The sequence below is a fragment of the Orycteropus afer genome, unplaced genomic scaffold (assembly GCF_000298275.1).
Source record: "Orycteropus afer afer isolate SDZICR_OR568_19922 unplaced genomic scaffold, OryAfe1.0 scaffold00244, whole genome shotgun sequence".
NCBI lineage: Eukaryota > Metazoa > Chordata > Mammalia > Tubulidentata > Orycteropodidae > Orycteropus > Orycteropus afer.
In genome coordinates, this window is record NW_006921831.1 from 2,350,078 (window position 1) to 2,370,111 (window position 20,034).

Here is a 20,034-nt window from a genome sequence, read left to right on the forward strand (position 1 = left end):
GTGGAGTCCATTCTGACCCACAGCGCCCCTAGAGGACAGAGTGGAACTGCCCACAGGGTCTCCAAGGCTGTCAGTCTTCATGGAAGCCGACTGCCGCCTCTGTTTCCCACAGTGGAGACACAGTAGAGTAGAAAAATAAAATCCTTCAAGAAAACCACAAACAGCTTGGTGCCCGTCCCTCAGAGGCTGGGATAGATGAGGAGACCGGCAGAGCATGAAAGGTGGGTTCCGGGGAGACAAGAGTGACAGCTCGGGCCCCGGGGGTCGCACGTGAGGAGGGTGACAGCTCGGGCCCCGGGGGTCGCACGTGAGGAGGGTGAGAGCTCGGGCCCCGGGGGGTGCCGGGGAGTCGGGAACACGCCGTGTGGCAAAGCTTGCTCTCTGGCCTGTCTTGGCTCTCCTTCGGGATGCCTTACTCTCTCCCTGGCAGTTTGGGGTCAGGGTAGAATCCAGCATCAGTTAGGGAGGAATGAAGGAGTGTGCCCCTTCTCTGGATGTGTCCACCCCCACACGTGGGGGGACCCACCACAGGACCCATCCACTGCCCAGGACCCTGCTGCAGCCCAAAGCCAGAATTTCCCTGAGAGGAGAAGGGGGTGACACGGGGCACAACGAGCCGTCTCTGGGTGCCTGCTTCCTGCAGGATGCGGGCTGGCCACACAGGTCCAGGAGGGCTGGTGGCGGGGCCCCATCACAGGGAAAGGGTCAGGGGGAGAGGGCAGAAGGCCTCAGGAAACCTCCGCTCCACCTGCAAGATGGCATCCACGGTCCCTCTGAAGGAGGCGGGGAGGAGGACAAGGGCCTTTGTGTTTTGTTCCTTCATAAACGTCTGGGACGAACACTGACATTTGTGAGCCATGACGTCTGTCTGGGCGGGGCTGTCTGGGTTCACAGTCCTCGTCTCTGAGATGGACTTTTTCAGAATCAGTTTAAAGAAATAACTACGTGTGAATATCACAGTGTGCTGTGGCCATGATAACGGGAAGCGTTAAACCAGAGCTTACGTTATCCATCAGATGGTTAGACGAGGGCTGGCCGGGATAGACGTCGTGGCGCCTGGTGACTCGGTAAAGTGCTTTCGGGACCCGGAGCAGAGGTGACGCGCTGACTGGGCTCAGCCTGTTGGTTGAGCGTGTGCTCTGGTGAGACCTCTGCCGGCTGGCACTGCAGGGCCACAGGCTGCCAGTCCCGCTCAGCTGCCGGGCGGGGCCGTTCTCTGCCGCGTCTTCCCTGCCCTGTCTCAGCTGTGGTTTATTTTGGATGACAGAGAGGTTTATTTCTTGTGGGTTTATTTTTATCGTGATCTGGGTGACTCGGTCGTGCTCGGAAAGCTTCTCGCCTGGCTTCCTCCACATTCTCCTTGGGAGGCTCTGGTGGGGTGCGTCACTTACAGTGGGACTTGGGGGTGGGGCACTGCAGCAGGACCCCTCTGTGCTATCTGTGCCTCCTGCTTGGGGCTGCCTACCAGGGGGCGACGGCACCCAGAAAACACTGTCATTGGATGCAGGGGCCTTAGGGCCGTGGTCGGTGGCCGTCGCTCTGTCCTGCTGCCAGACACGGGGTTCTTTGCAGAAAGGGCCCTGACCCACAGGTGTGGCTCCCACTTACTGCAGCAGCGTCTCCGTCGTGTTACTGGTTGAGAGGGAAGTCCCCCGTGGTGACCGTGGCTTCCTCCTGGGAAGTGGTGAACTCACAGCCCTTGCTTGTTGCAGTGTGGCAGTCGGCCAGACGTCCCCACGTTGGCTCACAGGGTGCCACTTGAGAGCACCTCTCGGAGCCAGGGTGAGCCGAGGGGAGCAGACTCGGTGTTTGCCACGGGAGCCTAGGCCGCGCACTGGGGCCTCGCGGCAGGATGGCAGGGCTCCTGCTCACGCTGGGCTCACATGGACTCAGGGTGGGCGGGGCGTCCAGGGCCCACCCCCAGCCTGTCACCCGGCTCACGTGGATGCTCCTCACCTCAGTGGACTTGGGGTGGATGGGTCGCCCATACCCCAACCCCCAGCCTGTCACCCAGCTCATGTGGACACGCCTCACTCCTGTGAACACAGGGTGGACCGGGCACCCGTGCTGCACCCCCAGCCTGTCACCCAGCTCACGTGGACATGCCTCACTCCTGTGAACACGAGGTGGACAGGGCGCCCGTGCTGCACCCCCACCCCCAGGCTCCCCTGCGTAGCACACAGCAGACTCAGCCCCCTCATGTGTCCCAGAACTGTGCTTCCTTTCTGTGGGAGTCACGTGGTGGTGGTAGGGCCGTCCAGCCTGCCAGGGCCAGCTCCAGCAGGCCACCCTTGGTACCAGAGCTCCTGTACTCAGTCCCGGAGGAGGGGAGGACTGTGGGCAGGGCACCTAGATGTGTGCAGGTCAGCAGGTCCCGGCTGTTGGACCACTCAGTTCCTGAGTGTAGTGTCCTCTAAGGCTGTATACTGGGTCAACACCCAGACCTGGTCATGAGGCGTGGACAGCTCAGGCGCCAGCTTGGTGAGCGGGCGCGCATGGCTGGCAGCGGCCTGCGGTGGAGCAGGTGGCACTGGGCTTGGCTGGGCAGTTCCAGCCTGACGCTCTGCCTCTGTCCACAGGTGACCTGAGTGTCTCGGCTGAGCGCCTGACTGAGAAACGATCCCCCAGCGACTTCGCCCTGTGGAAGGCCTCCAAGCCCGGAGAGCCGTCCTGGCCGAGCCCCTGGGGAAGGGTGAGTAGGTGTGGTCAGGGCCCCTCATCCCGTGACGGGCGGCAGCCCCCACTGCCGGGTCTGGGTGCACGGCTTCTGGGGCTTTTTCTCAGAGGCTCTGGGCCCTGGGCGCTCCCCTTGCCCTGGTCCCGTCCGCAGTGGGGCTGCTGTCAGATCCACTCCCCTGAGGCCAGCTCCACATTCGGGGTTGATGCTGTGAGCCCCGGAGGGGTGGGTGCTGGCGTCTGCTTCTGCTGCTTTGGGGGCCGAGTTGGGGACCGCACGCTTTGCCCGAGCCTTGGCTGCGTGGCGCTGGCTTTCAACTTTCACAATGAGGGGCTTCATCGTTGTCCCGCCGGCGGAGTGAGTGCTGCACCTGTCGTAAAGCTTGGGGTTCAGGGGTCTGCGATCTTGGGGTCAGTGGGGGGTTTTAGCCAACCAGTAACAGCTCACCCGCCTCCAGGGCCGCCCAGGCTGGCATATTGAATGCTCTGCCATGGCGGGTGCCCTGCTGGGGGCCTCGATGGACATCCATGGCGGTGGCTTCGACCTCCGGTTCCCACACCATGACAATGAACTGGCCCAGTCCGAGGTGAGGGCAGGGCGGGGGGCGAGCTGGCCCGGTCCCAGGTGGGGAGACTGTGGCCCTGGGGAGTGAGGGGTCAGTCACTATAGCCTTGGGGGAGGGAGAAGCTGACTTCTCTGGTGGGGTCCATCAGGGGGGTCAGCTGAAGCTCCCGTTGGTGCAGCCTGGCCCCGGGGAGCAGGAGGCAGGACATGGGCCTGTCGGCCGCTCGCTGCTCCCAGGCCTGGCAGCCCCCCAGCCTGGTGCCCAGGGAGTGAGCCCCTGCATGTGCGGTACAAGCCAGAGGGTGTAGTGCCCCAGCGAGCACCTTGACCCTTGACCCCTGCACAGGCCCACTTTGAAAACGACTGTTGGGTCAGGTACTTCCTGCACACAGGCCACTTAACCATCGCAGGCTGCAAGATGTCAAAGTCGTTGAAGAATTTCATCACCATCCAAGATGCCTTAAGGAAGCATTCCGGTAGGCACCGGCTCTGAGCAAGGACATGACCCCCGTCCTCCGTGAGCTCACAGCATTGACCGTTGAGGTTAGGGGAGGGGGTCAAGGAGTGGTGGGCCCCGGCTCTGAGCGAGGACACACGCTCCTCCGTTCCCCATGAGGTCACAGCAATTGTCAGGGGAAGGGGTCGGGAGTGGTAGGCACCAGCTCTAAGTAAGGACACACTCCCTGTCCCCCGTGAGATCACAGTGGTTGTCTGGGGAGGGGGTAAGGGAGTGGTGGGCACAGGTTCTGAGTGAGGACACACTCCTCTCCGTCCCCCATAAGGTCACAGTGCTTGTCAGGGGAGGGGTCAGGGAATGGTAGACCCCAGCTCTGGGCGGGGACAGACGCCCCTCCATCCCCCGTGAGGTCACAGTGCTTGTCAGGGGAGGGGCTCAGGGAGTGGTAGGCCCGGGCTCTGAGTGAGGACAGATGCCCCTCCGTCCCCCGTGAGGTTACAGCATTGTCAGGGGAGGGGTCAGGGAATGGTAGACCCTGGCTTTGGGCGGGGACAGATGCCCCTCCGTACCCCGTGAGGTCACAGTGTCGTCAGGGGAGTGATGGGTTATTGCGTCTCTCCCAGCACGACAGTTGCGGCTGGCCTTCCTCATGCATGCCTGGAAGGACACGCTCGACTATTCCAGCAACACCATGGAGTCAGCCCTTCAGTACGAGAAGTTCATGAACGTGAGTCCTTCCTGGGCTGGGCGGGGAGGCTGGCTGCTCTCTGAGTATGCAGAAGCAGCTCTTCTCTGAGAGTGTTGCTGGGGAGCCTGAGGCCTGAGCAGGGGACTTGTGTCCTACTGAGAGAGAACTGAAGGGGAGAGATGAGATGGCCACACAAACCAAGTGTGTTAGAGGACGGGAGGGGCTCACCGGGGAGATGGAGGGCTTCCACCTGCCCCAGCCTCTGGTCTCTCTCTGAACAAGTGTCCCTAAGGTTTATAAAGGGTCCTCGGCAGGAGAGGCAGCATCTTTATTCAGGAAACGGGCGGGGTTCTGAGGTTCAGGCTACACATGCGTGATGTCTCCGGACCCCAGTGTGAGCCCCAGTAAGGGAGCCTTGTTCTCGCCTGCCTCTGTGGAAGGTCCCGTTGTGGGTCACGTGGGCCCTTACCAAGCCTGCTCCACACCTGGGAGGCGCCTCACGAGAGACTCACAGAAACAGCCCAGAGGCTGGTCAGCATTTTGTAACTGTCAAGCTTAGGGTCCTTTCATTTGCAGCCTCTTTATCTTGCCCAAGCCCCTGGCTTGCCAACTCATCAGTTCACTGATGCCAGTGGCCAGAATGGCGTGGTGGTCTACACGGAGGCTGGAATTTCAAGGGCACTGAGTCAGGCCCATTTGGCCTCCTGGCCCGGCTGCCTGCCTGTCTCAGGAGGAGCGGTCGCAGAGCCGCGAGGCTGTGACATGTGCTGCCGGCAGAGCCCGGCGTCCCCCCTGCTGCCGAGAGGTGGCTCCTGCCGCTTGTAGCGCTGGCCGAGCTCTCAGGCTGAGCTTGGAGCAGCTTCCGTCTCGAGGTGGAACCTTGCCGTCCTCCCAGCCCCTCTCTGGTGTGACATGGCCACACGGGGCGTCTGCAGCTTTCCCTGCAAGACAGCCACACCAGCAGAGCCGCCCTGAGCTGGTTCTCATGGACAAAAAGTCGCCTGAATGGGGTTTCTGACCTTAGGAGTTCTTCTTGAACGTGAAGGACATTCTCCGGGCCCCTGTGGATGTGACAGGGCAGTTTGTAAAGTGGGAAGAGGAAGAGGCTGAACTGAATAAAAAGTAAGGTTCTTTGTTCTTGGGGGTGTCATGCCTATGCCACAAGTCACTGCCCCCAGCACACTGCTTTCTGGGGTGGGAGCAGGGGCATGCCACACCTGTGTTTGACAAGATCTACGAGGATGGGGGCACCACACCTGTGTTAGGCAGGATCTGAGGGAGTGGGGGCACCCACACACGTTTGACGTGGCTGTGAGTGGACTAGCGGGCACTGGTCAGAAACTGGAATGGGAAGTGGGGGCGGTTGCCCGGCACGTGAACACAGTCCGTGTCAGAGTCACACGTGAAAATGCTGAGGTGGGAAATATGACGTCCGCGTTGACCACAAAATAAGCAGCCTGCCCACAGAGTGTTCCCGTCTGCCACCTGTGTCGCCGTGCGAGGCTGAGCCTGACTGCTCTCCCTCCTCCTGCTCCACCAGCTTCTACGACAGGAAGGCCGCCGTCCACGAGGCGCTCTGTGACAACGTGGACACCCGCACTGTCCTGGAGGAGATGCGGGCGCTGGTCAACCAGTGCAACCTCTACATGGCGTCCAGGAAGGCGGCCCGCAGGCGGCCCAACCGCACCCTGCTGGGGAGCGTCACCCTCTACCTCACCCACATGCTCAAGGTCAGGGCCCCAGGCAGCCGTGGGCAGGGTGTCCCCACATGCTGCTCCACATGGTCAAGAAGAGGGCCCCAGGCAACAGGTCAGGGTGTCCCCCACATGCTCAAGGGGAGGCCGAGGTGCCCAGGCCTCAGACAGCTGCAGTCAGGGTGTCCCCCACATGGTGAAGGTGAGGCGCCAGGGCCCCAGACGGCCGCAGTCAAGGCGTCCCCCACATGGTGAAGGTGAGGCGCCAGGGCCCCAGATGGCCACAGTCAGGGTGTCTCCCATATGGTGAAGGTGAGGCCCAGGGCCCCAGATGGCCGCAGTCAGAGTGTCACCCACATGGTGAAGGTGAGGCGCCAGGGCCCCAGACGGCCGCAGTCAGGGTGAGCCCAGGCAGACCTGATCCCGGCCTCAAGGGGAGCAGCAAGTGGCCTTGGGAGGCTGAGGCAGGCTCTGTGTCCTCAGTTCCTGCCGGGCGTCTTGTGGTTCAGGAACAAGATGTACATGGCTGGCCCCTCGGCCGAGGTTCTGCATTTTCCCGTCTGGGGGTCTGAAGGCGACACAGGAGTGAGACCTGAGCCTGTGCTTTGCAGACTCCCTGAACCCACTGCCGCCAGCGCTGCAGGGCCAGGCGGGAGGTCAGGACAGCCGGCTTGTCTGCTCGGGGCTCCGCGAGCAGCTCTGCACCTGGGCTTGTCCTGGGGCAGGAGAGGGCCGAGCAGCCACCCTCTGGCCCAGGTCCCAGGCCCAGAGCTGCCTGTCCACCTCGCACTGCCATGCCCACGCTTGGGGCAGCAGCACAGTGTGTGGGCCTAGTCACAGGGTGTCATCTTAGTGCTCGAGGTCCTGTGATCTGAGTCCTGCTCTTCCTCTCCCTAGATCTTTGGGGCCATCGAAGAAGACAGCGCTCTGGGCTTCCCAGTCGGAGAACGTGGGGCCGGTGTAGATGTGAGTACAATTGCCGGGGCCCCGGGAGGCCCTCCTGGGTCTAGGGTTGCTGTGCGTCCTCTGACCCCACAGTGTTCCACTGCCCAGGGGAAGTGGTCCTTCCATGTGGCCCTGCCGCCTTCTGCACCCCCTCCCCCATCCTCGTCCCGGGCTTCTCCCACCCTCTGGAGCCCTGCAGAATCTCATAGCCCGTGTCCACCCTGTGAATATTTGGGGACCAGCGTTGGGTCCCGCCTCCCTTGATGCAGACTGGCCTCTGCCGCAGCTCCTGGTGTATTATGAGTGGTCAGGTCAGCGGACCTGGGCCAGCAGCCTTCCCTTGACTCAGAGTGTCCTGCTACGTCATGTTCGATGCGCTGAGCCTCCTGCAGCCAGCCAGGCAGACATGTCTCTGCCCGTCCGTTGGTGCCAGACTCTCCCCTTGCTGCAGACTGACCCTGGTCAGCCTCACTGGAAGGCCCACGCATACCAAGCAGACGCACCCTGACGGGGGACACCCGCCATCCACCCTGCCCACAGGGCTGCAGCCCCGACTCCACCTGGCACTGCCTAGCGTCCACCCACCCAGCTGCTCTGGTGGGAGGAGCAGACCCTGGGCCTGTTGGGGAGGCACGCATGCTCCCTCCATGCCAGCTCCTCTGAGGTGTCGGCACGTGGGTGGTCAGTACTGTCAGCAGGGCTCCTGGGTGATGTGATGTCCACTTAGTACAAGCGCCCCTGAGCCTCTTGGACGCACCCCACCCCACCTCGTCAGAGGCCTCAGTTCAGGTAGAAAACACGTGAACACTTGCATGTCACTCTTCGCCTTGTCACACTTCACTTTCCTGTGTTTCTCAGACCCTTGTTGTTGTTGTTACGTGACGTTGAATCAGACCCGACTCATAGCGACCCCTCCTTGGGTTTCTGAGGGAGTATCACTGCAGAAGTAGATTGCCCCATCTTCCTTCTGAGGAGTGGCTGGTGGGTTTGAACCGCCAGCCTTCTGGTTAGCAGTCAAGTGCCTTAGCCACTATGCTACCAGAGACCCTAGGTTTTTACAAATGGAAGGCCTGTGGCCACCCTGGGGTGTTCAAGTTCAAGTCTACCGGTGCCATTGTTCCAACAGCACATGCTCACTGTGTCTCCATTTTGGTCACTTTCAGAATATTTCAAACTTTTTCATCATACTAACACATACTTCATACATTACTGAAAAAAACCCACTGCCATTGAGTTAGTTCTGACTCATAGCCACCCGCACTGCGTTGTAAGGCTGTCGATCTTTATGGAAGCAGACTGCCTCATTTTCTACCCGTGGAGCAGCTGGTGGGTGTGAACCCTCTGTGCCAGCATAGCTTCTTACATGGACTGCGGTATTGTGTGAACATAACTTTGTATGCACTGGGAACACAGACGTTCCCGTGACGTGCCGGGTCGCAGTGCTCAGCTCCGCTGCAGTGGTCTGGGGCCGGACCTGCAGCAACCCGAGGCCTGCCTGCATTCCTGTGATGTGCTGGGCTGCAGTATTCACTCTGTAGTAGCTGTAGTGGCCCGGGGCCTGCCAGCCTAACAACCGTCCAGCAGGAGCCTGTACGGGGAAAGAAGCTGAGGCCATCTGAGACCCCACCTCCCCAGACAAGGCGCTCCCAGGGGTGTCGCCCGCCAGCAGCACTGCTCACCAGGCCCGTGCTGCGTGGGTGCCGAGCGCTAGTGGTTCCCTAGGTAACCGACTCCTTCCTCCCCCAGCTTGAGGCCATGGTCATGCCGTACCTGCAGGCTCTGTCGGAGTTCAGGGAAGGGGTGCGGAAGGTCGCCAGAGAGAAGAAAGGTGAGAGCCGTCCCTCGGGTGAGACGCTTCCCGCAGGGGCTCGCTGACGGGGCTCTCCACCGGCACTCTTGATGCTGCAGCCACGTCAGTCTTGTTTGGGGGCCAGCACGCGCACTGTAGGGTGCTCGCTGCACCCTACACCCATCACATCCCCGCAGTCCACCCTTCTCCCTGCGGGGCAGAGTCACCCCAGCTGGACCAGGGACATGACTTCTCTCGAGTTAGGACGGCCAGGGGCCGGGGCCGGGGGTGTGCCGTGAGTGCTCAGGGCTCCACTGGACTTGGCATGAGGAGCTGTCTGCCTCGTTGCCTCGCCCCTGCTGAGCACTTGCAGTGGGCACTTGTCAGCTACTTGGGGACACCCTGGGCTGGGCTTGTGGGAGCCACGCTGTGCCTGCTGGACAGCCGTGTTGATCAGACTCCCTCAGAGGGAACAGTATGACAGGCAGGGCCCTCCACAGCTGCCTGGTCCTAGTGTGTGTGTGGACTCTGGCAGTGGTGGGAGCCTAGAATGGGCCCAAGAACCCTCGCCTTCCGTTCTCGGCCACCTTCCACCCCTGGTGTCCCTGTCCCTCATTCATACCCCCGTGTGTTTCACAGCTGATGGTGTCGGAGCTGCATTTCCTCAGTGAGGCAGGCTTGACATCTGTTAGAGACACGCGGTGGCAGGCAGGCAGCAGCAGACAGGCAGTGGTAGCCATGGCCATGCTGACTGAGGATGCTCTGGGCCCCCTGATTGTGCCAAAGAAAGTGGACGTCAGGACACCAGGGAGCTGGGCCAGTGTCTTGCTAGGCCGGTGGCAGATGCCGGCAGCCTGGCCCAAGTGCCACTCCAGCAGCTGCTGGGACACCCCAGGGGGCTCTGTGCTGGTGGGAGGTCCCATCTGCAGTCTCTGTAGTCTGCCACCAGAGCCAGGAGCAGGTTTGGCCAGATAGCACTTCGGTTGATAGGCAGGGAGCCCCTGTCGGTGAAGCCTCTCCTTGGAGAGCGCTAAGTAGGCCTGGTCCTGTGAAGGAGGCCAGAGTGGAATAGTTCTGGGCTCTGCCGGGGAGGGACCAGCATAGCCAGAGGCCAGAAAGCAAGAGCAGGCAGAGGTCTGTGAGACCCTGGGCTGCAGCTCCAGGCTGGAGGGTAGAGTGCAGGGACCAGCTGAGGCTGGGGGCTCAGGGGCCGGGGCTTATCCTGTGTTTTGGGTCAGAAGCTTGACCCCACAGTTCCCTGAGAGCCACGAGTTGTAGGCCAGGGATTCAGAACTCTGAGGTATGGTTGAAGAGACACTGTCCTCCTGGTTGGATCCGTCCACCCCCCGTCTGTCAGTAACAGTGTGGTGACCTGTGTGGCTGTGGTGGTGGAAGCCACACCACCTGTTTTTCATGTGCCACCGGGTATGGTGACAGGCGGGAGGTGGGTGTCTGTGTGTGTGGAAGGCCCCAGGGGCAGTCTGCAGTAAGCCAGCCCGTTGCCAGAGGAAGGAGGGTATTTGTGTGCATGGAGTGCCCCAGGGGCAGGCAGGGAGACGAGGAAATGAGCAGAGCAGTTTGGAACAGCTAAGGGACACAAACTTGTCTGTCGGTTTGTCGTATGGTGGCTTGAGTGTTGCTATAAGGCTGGAGGCTATGCCCCAGAATTTCAAATGCCAGCAGAGTCACCCATGGTGTATGGGGAGCTTCCAGGTTAAGACAGACTTGGAAGAAGGAAGAGGGCATCCACTTCCCAAAGAGTTGGCCAGTGAAACTCTGAACAGCAGTGAAATGTTGTCTGATATATGACTGGAAAACCTTATGAATAGCCCTGAAGCACTGTCCAATACAGAGCCGGAAAATGAGCCGCTCGTGTCGGAAGGCACTCAAAATATGACTGGGGAAGAACCGCCTCCTCAGCGTGGAGTCAACCTCAGTGATGTGGATGCAGTAAAGCTTACAGGACCTCCAGGTGCTGATGTGGGACGACTCAGAATGGGGAGAAACACCTGCAGACATCCACTAATCATCGGAACATGGGATCCACAAAGTGTGAATCTAGGAAAATTGGAAGTTGTCAAAAGTGAAATGGAATGCATAAAGATCAGTATCCTAGGCAATAGTGAGCTGAAATGGACCGGTTTTGGCCATTTTGAATCAGAAGATCAAATGATCTACTATACCGGGAATGACAACTTGAAGAATGATGTGGCATTCATCATCACAAAGAATGTATCAAGATTTATCCTGAAGTACAATGCTTTCAGTGATAGAATTATATCCATACACCTACAGGGAAGACCAGTTAATACTACTGTTACTCAAATTTTTGCACCAACTACCAAGGCAAAAAATGAGGAAATTGAAGATTTTTACCAACTTCTGCTGCCTGAAATGGACAGAACATGCAATCAAGATGTGTTAATTATCACTGGTGATTGGAATGCAAAAGTTGGAAACAAAGAAGAATAATTGGTACTTGGAAAATATGGCCTTGGTGATAGAAACGACGCTGGAGATTGCATGATAAAATTTTGCAAGACCAACAACTTATTCATCGCAAATACCTTTTTTCAACAACACTAACGTCAGCTATACACGTGGACTTCTCCAGATGGAATACACAGGAATCAGATCCACTACATCTGTGGCAAGTGGCGATGGAGACGCTGAATGTCTTCAGCTGAATGTCTTCAGCCAAGGCTGGGAGCTGACTGTGGAACAGACCGTCAACTGCTCATATGCAAGTTCAACTTAAAGCTGAAGACAATTAAAAGAAGTCCATGAGAGCCAAAATATGACCTTGATTATATCCCTCCTGAATTTAAAGAGCATCTAAAGAATAGATTTATGAATTGAACACCAGTGACCAAAAACCAGAGGAATTGTGGGATGACATCAAGAACATCATCCATGAAGAAAGCAAAAGATCATTAAAAAGACAGGAGAGGAAGAAAAGACCAAAATGCATGTCAGAGGAGACTCTGAAACTTGCCCTTGAATGGAGAGTAACTAAACCAAATGGAAGAATTGACAAGATAAAAGAGCTTAACAGAAGATTTCAAAGAGCAGCTCGAGCCAACAAAGCCAGTTACTATAATGAAATGTGCAAAGACCTGGAGTTAGAGAACCAAAAGGGAAGAACACACTTGGCATTTCTCAAGCTGAAAGAACTGAGGAAAACATTTAGGCCTCGAGTTGCAATATTGAAAGATTCCGTGGGCAATGTGTTGAGTGATGCAGGAAACATCAAAAGAAGATGGATGGAATACACAGAGTCACTGTACCCAAAAGAACTGGTAGATCTTCATCCATTTCAGGAGGTGCCATATGATCAAGAACCAGTGGTACTGAAGGAAGAAGTCGAAGCTGCACTGAAGGAATTGGAGAAGAACAAGGCTCCAGGAATTGATGAAATACCCACTGAGATGTTTCAACAAACGGATGCCCCTCTGGAGGCACTCACGCAGTTATGCCAAGAGATTTGGAAGACAGCTACCTGGCCAAGTGACTGAAAGAGATCCATGTTTGTACCCATTCCCAAGAAAAGTGATCCCACAAAATGTGGAAATTATTTAACAATATCATTGATATCACACACAAGTAAAATCTTACTGAAGATAATTCCAAAATGGTTGTAGCAGTGTATTGACAGAGAACTTCCAGAGGTGCACGCTGGATATAGAAGGCGACGTGGAGTGAGGGATATCATTGCTGATGTCAAATGGATCTTAGCTCAAAGCAAAGAATACCAGAAACATGTTTACTTGTGTTTTATTGACTATGCAAAGGCATTTGGTTGTGTATAACAAATTGTGGATAACATTGAGAAAAATTGGAATTCCAGAATGCTTAATTGTACTCATGAGGAACCTGTACATAGACCAAAACAGGGGGATACTCCATGGTTTAAAATCAGGAAGGGAGTGTGTCAGGGTTGCATCCTTTCACCATACTTACTCAATCTGTATGCTGAGCAAATAATCCGAGCAGCTGGACTATATGAAGAAGCACGTGGCATCAGGATTGGAGGAAGACTCATTAACAACCTGCAATATGCAGATGACACAACTTTGCTTGCTGAGAGTGAGAATGACTTGAAGCACTTACTGATGAAGATTAAAGACAACAGCCTGCAATATGGATTGCACCTCAATATAAAGAAAACAAAAATCTTCACAGTGGGACCAGTAAGCAGCATCACAATAGATGGAGAAGATTGAAGTTGTCAAAGACTTCATATTACTTGGTTCTACAATCAACACTAATGGAAGCAGCAGTCAAGACATCACATGATGTGTTGCATTGGGCAAATCTGTTGCAAAAGACCTCTTTCAAGTGCTGGAAGAGCAAAGATAGCTCCTTGAAGAATAAGATGCGCCTGACGCAAGCCATGGTATTTTCAGTCGCCTTACATGCATGTGAGAGCCGGACAACAAATAAGGAAGACCAAAGAGTTGTGATGTTGTGATGTTGGTGAAGAATGCTGAAAGTACCGTGGACTGCCAGAAGAACTCACAAGTCTGTCCTGAAGGAAGTGCAGCCAGAATGCTTCATGGAACTGAGAATGGCCAGACTTCGTCTCACCGACTTTGGTCATGTTGTCAGAAGGGACCATTCTCTGGAGAAGGATGTCATGCTTGGTCCAGTGGAGAGTTGACGAAAGAGGGGAAGGCCCTCAACAAGGTGGATTGACACAGTGGCTGCAGCGATGGGCTGAGGTAGAGCAAAGATCATGGGGCTGGTATAGGACTGGGCAGTGTCTTGCTCTGTTGTACATGAGGTCACTTAGAGTTGGAGATGATGAGCCCGCACCTACAGTGTGGTGACAGGTTTCAACAGGGCTTCCAGAATAAAACTAGGAAGAAAAGCCTGCTTCCTTCTCTGTTTTTGGAAGTTAGCCAGTGAAAACACCCTGGGACCTGACAGGACATTGTCTGATGGGGAGCCGGAAGGTGAGCCCCTGGTGTGGAAACACCCACTGCCCTTGAGTCAGTTCAGGCTCACAGTGAGCCTGCCTGTCTTGGCCACTGGTGACAGCAACCGTGGAACTGGCTGGCTTTCCTCCCTGAGCAGCCTGTGCTCCTTCATAGAAACCACTGGTCCCAAGAGCTGCCTGGCCCTCCGCCCCCCTGTGGGGATAGGGGGCGGGGCTCATGAGGCCACACCCACACCCATGACCAGTGATCAGCCCGCCCACCGGTGGAGGTAGGGGGTGGAGCTCACAGCACCCTGCCCACACCTATGGCCTGTGATCCTCCCGCCTGTGGAGGTAGGAGGCGGGGCTCTCTGCTTGGTCCCAGGGCAGCCAGAGCCAGCCAAGCGGCTTCTTGGTCAGTCGTTGATCCCTGGTGGTCTGTGAGGCATTGTGGTGCCAGCAGGCCAGTCTACTCCTGTGGCTCCATTGCCGAGCCCAGCTGAGCTCCGGGGCTGAGGAGTGAAGACTGTCGAACCACAGCAGGAGCTCAGTGTCACTGGGGGCATGTCCCTGTCCCAGTCTCCACCCTCCATCCCTCAGCTCCACCACCAGACTGTGAGGGACGTCGGAGAGACACTGGATGCTGGGGGGACCCCCAACCTGAGGCACAGCGGCTGTGCCCGACACCCCTCACTCCCCAAGCGCTGGCTCGCAGCCCGCGGTGTGCCCCACCCCAAACTAAGCCGGGAGAGGTGGCTCTCAGCCGCCATCCCCTGTACCTGCCTGGGGCCAGCTGTGGCCACGTGGGTCCTGCGCTGGGTCCTTTCAGACCCGTGGCCCAGTGCGGTGGATTGGTGGCCTCTCGGCCCCTGGATCCTTCCCCAGAGGGAGCCGGGTACTCAGTGCAGTTTATGGGCCTCCTGGTGAAGTCTGGTTGCCAGGATCAGCTGGGCTCCTGGGTGAGTTGGCTCCGGCTGCGAGGTTCAGAGGCTCTTGGCCACAGCTGCCAGTCAGGCACCTGTGTGGCCCAGGCTGCGGCCCGCCACGTGGTGGGGGTCCGGTGCCAGCTGGGAGGCTTAGAGGCCACATGGGTGTGGGTCAGTGTGGCCGGGAGTGCGGTGAGGGGACAGGTGCCGGCCACTGAGGGGCCGGCCCCCACTTCTAGACAGCTGTGAGCTTGCTGTGCCCACTGGGGCACCCCGGAGCGCAGCAGCCCTGTTCCTGGAGCGTATGTGGGTGGCTGTGGGCCCCGGGACCTGACTGCACCTCTCTGTCCCCACAGTTCCGGAGGTCCTGCAGCTCAGTGATGGCCTGAGGGATGATGTCCTGCCCGAGCTTGGGGTCCGGCTGGAAGACCACGAAGGTGCCAGGAGTGCCTGGGGGTGTTTTGGGGTGCAGAGGGAGCTCCGTGTGAGGGTACATGCACTTCGTATAGATCCAGATTACTCATGTGCTGCCCCCAAGTGGAGGCCTGTCTGCCCAGAGGCCCCCCAGCCCACACCCCAGCTTACGACCAGGCCTCACCTGTGCCCCAAACATCCGGAGAACAAGTGTCTTCTGGGGGTTCAGCCCCTCAGGTCCTGAGTAGTGAGGCCCTCCACACATCAGAGGCTTCTCATTCAAGTGTTTAACCATTTGCTGCCCCTAGAATGAATTTTCATGTCATCAGGGAGGAAGGGACTGGCCTGCTCTCCTCAGGCAGCTGTCCATTTGCCCCGAGGCGGTGGTCTCTGAACCTCAGGTGCCTGGGTGCAGCTCTGGACCAGAGACAGCTGCCCATTTGCCCCGAGGCGGTGGTCTCTGAACCTCAGACGCCTGGGTGCAGCCCTGGACCAGAGAGTGTGAGTGGGCCCTGCTCAGAGGCTCCCTGTGACCTCAGCCTGGTCGAGCACCCCTTGTCGTTTAGGGCTCCCCACTGTGGTCAAGCTGGTGGACAGAGAGACCTTGCTGAAGGAGCGGGAGGAGAAGAGGAAGGTGAGTAAAGCTGACGGACTGCTGCCGGGTGTTTGTTGCAAAGGAAGAACGGTGGGGTTGAATGCTTTACGGTTTAACAGTCAGCAGAAACGCCAGAGAGCAGCATTCAGGTAGGGAAACGAGCTAGGCAGGTGACCGCTGGGTGATCGGGCCACAGAAAAAGGGGCATCTCTTACAAACACTCTGCCCTCGGTGTTAGTGGAAGTTCATGGCCATGAGTGACCTCTGGGCACATCTTCGGGCACCCTTCTCCCAGCTGAGCTGAGGCCGTAGGTCTTCTTAGTCTCCCCGACCTGCCCCTAGCCCCCTTTTCCCAGTGCACCCCTGAGTCCTCACCTCCTCCCTGCTTGGTTCCATTCTTCATTGGAGCCTCAGCTGAAATGTTCCTGTGCCGGGATCCCATGTCAGAGTGGTGCAAACGGTTACCCGCCGGCTGCTGACCGAGTGGAAGCGCTCAGTCCCCCCCAGGGGTGCCCCAGGAGAAAGCCTGCTGACGGGCGTCTGAAAACCCCGGGGAGGGCGGTTCTCCAGCACGTGTGGCACCGGAGTTGGCACTGACTGCACAGCAGCGGGGGCTCTAGGACCAGGGCTCTGGGCCCTGTTGTGAAGTGGGCACAGTCCCCACTCAGGACCGTAGCATCCAGTGGGGATAGGAAAACAGGTAGGCACACCCAGCCAGCGTCAGAGTGCCAGGTGCGGCCCTGGAAGGCACCGCACAGGACAAGGCAGCCAGCCAGAGCCCTGAACTGTCAGCCCCCGGCTTTGCCAGGGAACCCCCAAACCCTCTCTGGCTCCAGAACTTGGCAGGGCCCAGGCTCCAGTGTACAGCTAGTGTGGGACAGCCCCACCTGGCAGTGAGCCCCCAAAACCAGGCTGTCAGGGTGGTGATTCTCGGCTCCCCAACCAGGCTTCTCCTCACACCCAGTGACTCGGTCACAGCTAAGGCAGCCTCAGGGCCCCCTTCGCTGCCTGGCTGGGCTGCCAGCCTCCTGCCTTCTGTTATTAGCCTCCAAGGGGCTCGGTGGGTCCCTCGCCCTGGACTCAAGCCCTCACTCCCCTGGCCAACGTGCCCCAGCGCCTCAGACCAGAGCCCCTGCCCTGCTCACCCCTTCTCCGCGCGCAAGTCCTTCCTCCTTCCCTGGCCCCGTGACCGCTCAGTGATGGCCCCCCAGCCCCTAGCACAGCTGCCTTCTGAGGCTGCCTCATTGGCCAGTCAGTGCCCCTTAGTTTGTTCTGTCTGCAGCCGCCGCGTGTCCACAGAGCTGACGGGGTGGGGCCGCGCCCTGGCTGCTGCGGGCTCCCCTGGGCGGCCGGGCTTGTCTCCCTGTGGCCCCCGTGGCCCCCAGGTGCCAGGTCGTTCGTGGCCACGGCACAGGGGAAGGCTTGTTTGCTTCTGGAGCGGGGCCTCGAGCAGCCGTCCAGCTTGTCTCACTGTGCGCCTCATTGTGTTGCTCTCCAGGCGGAAGACGAGAGGAGGAGGAAGAAGGAGGAAGCTGCCCGGAGGAAACAGGAGCAGGAAGTAAAGCCACGGCGTGTCTGGGCGGGGGGCTGCGGGTGGAAACGCAGGCTGGGGTGCTCAGGGGGAGGGGGGACTCCAAAGTGGAAATGCAGGGTGGGGTGCTCCCAGGCAGAAACGCAGCCAGGGGGCCTGTGTCCTGTACCCCTTGGGCTCTGCTGGCCCCTCTGGGACAGAGGTTCTTGGGAAGAGTGGCTTTACTAGCTGCTCAACCCTCTGTGGGCACCCAGGCCCTCCCACGGTGTCCCGCGGGCACCAGGCCCTCCACACACCCTCCCACAGCATCCCGCGGCACCCAGACCCTCCATAGCCCTTCCACAGCGTCCCACGGGCACCCAGGCCCTGCCACAGCATCCTGCAGGCACGAGGCCCTCCATACACCCTCCCACAGCGTCCCACAGGCACCAGGCCCTCCACACACCCTCCCACAGTGTCCCATGGCACCCAGGCCCTCCACAGCCCTCCCACAGCGTCCCACGAGCACCCAGACCCTCCGCACACCCTCCCAGAGCGTCCCACGAGCACCCAGGCCCTCACCCCCTTCCACAGCACCCCGTGGGCACCAGGAGCCCAGGGTAAGGAAGGGTCCCAGAGTGGGAGGACTAGGTCTCTCTCTGAGTGTGCACGAGATGGAGACACTAGCCGTCATGTCCATGAGGACCTCTCTACGGCCCCGCTGTCCCTTAGGAGTCTGGCTTAGCTTAAATCACCTGGCAGAGGTCCTGCCTGAGGAGTTCTGACGGCACAGTGGGAAAGGCATTTGGTTGTTAATCAGAAACTCAGCAGTTCAAACCCACCAGCTGCTCCAAGGAGGGAAGATGGAGCGGTCTGCTGCCATAAAGATTGACAGCCTTGGAAACCCAGCAGGGTCGGGTTGCTCTGAGTCGGAATTGACCCGATGCCAGTGTTTGGTTTGGTGCAGGTTCTTCTCGCCTAGCCGGGCCCTCTCCTCACTCTCAGTGTCCCGAATGTGAAGGCTGGCAGTCGGTGGGGGGACTTGGCAGCGGAGGGTGTGAGGGCCATGTCTCTGGTGTGTTCCAGGCGGCCAAGCTGGCAAAGATGCGGATCCCGCCCAGTGAGATGTTCCTATCAGAGAGCGACAAATACTCCAAGTTTGATGACACGGTGAGAGCCACTTTTGTCCTTTAGGACTCCATGGGACTACAGATTGCGGCCCGGGAGCCCCAGCCCTGGCCAGGCACGGTCCCCTGGGACTGAGTCTTGCTGCGCCCAGGTGCAGCCCCAGAGCCGCGTGCAGAACATGCCTGGGCAGGTGACAGCATTGTTTGTCCTGGGTCCAGCCGGGTGCCCATTGGGAGCTAGCACCAGGAGACAGACCAGGGGAGATACGGGTGCTCTGTGTGGCCTGGTGGCCGTGGGGCTGATGGCCGTCCATACTGCCACCCTGTCCCCCCTCCTGGGGCTGACTCACTGTGGTTCACCGAGTCCCGTCTCTGTCCCGCCAGGGCCTGCCCACGCACGACACAGAAGGCAGGGAGCTCAGCAAAGGCCAGGCCAAGAAGCTGAAGAAGCTCTTTGAGGCCCAGGAGAAGCTGCACCAGGAGTTCTTGCAGATGGTACAGAACGCGAGTGTGCAGTGAGCGCCGGTGGGCACTCGCGGGCCGCGCCTCGGTGGTGACAGGCCCGTGTCACCGTGTTTACACTCATTCTCAAGCCCTAAGTTAAGAACCTGCCCCTGCAGACCTGCGACCCCCACAGCTCATGGATGTGGGTAATAAATTCTTCTAAACCTGAGGCCCGACCTCTGTGCCGTCCGCCCTGCTGGCTCAGCCTTCCATGGGGCCTGCGGCTGGCTCCACTGTGCAGGCAGTAGGTCACTGCAAGGGGGCCCAGAGCCCAGGCCCAGGGCCCCTCACCCACGCTGTTGGGGTCAGCTAATCCCTGGTGTCTGGACGCATTGGGAGCCGTTGTAGCAGGAAAATGACCGGCTCAGACTGCAGGGCCCGCTGGCGCCCCGAACAAAAGCTGCTCCCCCTGCTCCTCCCTGACTGTGGGCCAGCGTCCAGGTGGCAGCAGAGCGGCTCAGCACGCGGCCTGGCAAGCTGCCCAGGACCCTGTGAGCGCCAGCGGAGCCGGGCCAAGACGGGGCTGTGGGTTCCACCAGTCTGCCCACACCGTCACCTGGGGGTTACAAATCCAGCCTTGACTGACAGGGCGTGGCAGGAGTCCATGCCCGCGAGAGCTGGGGCCAGGCAGGACTCCCTGAGGACAAGGGTCCTGTCACCAGTGTGGCTGGGTCAGGAAGTACCAAGCGTGGAGGATGGCAGTGGACAGTGACATGACCTGGGTATGGTTGGTCATCTCTAGGTGGCTGCAGCTGTCTCTGTCCCCACCCCACTTTTAGGGTGCGGTCGTAGGACGCCAGCACACTTGTGCAAGTGTGAAAGGATGTGTGAGGAGCCAGAGAAGGAGGCCACCTCAGTGCCTGTGAGTGGGGACAGCTCAGCTCAGGGACAGCCCCACCGTGTACACACACACTGCTGTCGCTGTAGAAAACAGAAATTAAACCAGTAAGGACAAGTGTCCTAAGACGGTGAAACCGCCTCCGCCAGGGCCTGTGTAACAAACCCCACAACCGCATGCCTGAAAACTGATCTTGCTACTGTTGACTCTGGCAGGTCCTGCTCGGGGCCTCACAGGTGGTCACTGGCCTCTGATGCTGGGTCCCTGAAGGTGGTGCATCCCGCCCTGGTCTCTGGGTCCCTGAAGGCTGGCACACCCGCCTGGGTCCCTGGGTGCCTGTGGGCAGGTCCAGCCCAGGAAGCTTGGCTGCCCACGGCACTTCAGGAGC

General features: G+C 58.9%; 1 protein-coding gene across 1 annotated transcript in view; it reads left to right on the forward strand.

The window, feature by feature from the left end:
- CARS1 (cysteinyl-tRNA synthetase 1) overlaps positions 1-18,823 on the forward strand; it is a 71,540-nt gene extending 52,717 nt beyond the window's left edge. Inside the window, exons 11-23 of the mRNA XM_007949272.1 lie at positions 2,580-2,692; positions 3,135-3,263; positions 3,588-3,717; positions 4,322-4,425; positions 5,411-5,508; positions 5,927-6,116; positions 6,978-7,046; positions 8,772-8,853; positions 15,015-15,095; positions 15,639-15,706; positions 17,166-17,225; positions 18,264-18,347; positions 18,689-18,823. Of these exons, the coding sequence (XP_007947463.1) occupies positions 2,580-2,692; positions 3,135-3,263; positions 3,588-3,717; positions 4,322-4,425; positions 5,411-5,508; positions 5,927-6,116; positions 6,978-7,046; positions 8,772-8,853; positions 15,015-15,095; positions 15,639-15,706; positions 17,166-17,225; positions 18,264-18,347; positions 18,689-18,823 (1,343 nt within the window). The remainder of the gene's footprint in view (positions 1-2,579; positions 2,693-3,134; positions 3,264-3,587; positions 3,718-4,321; positions 4,426-5,410; positions 5,509-5,926; positions 6,117-6,977; positions 7,047-8,771; positions 8,854-15,014; positions 15,096-15,638; positions 15,707-17,165; positions 17,226-18,263; positions 18,348-18,688) is intronic.
- Positions 18,824-20,034: the final 1,211 nt, after the last annotated feature.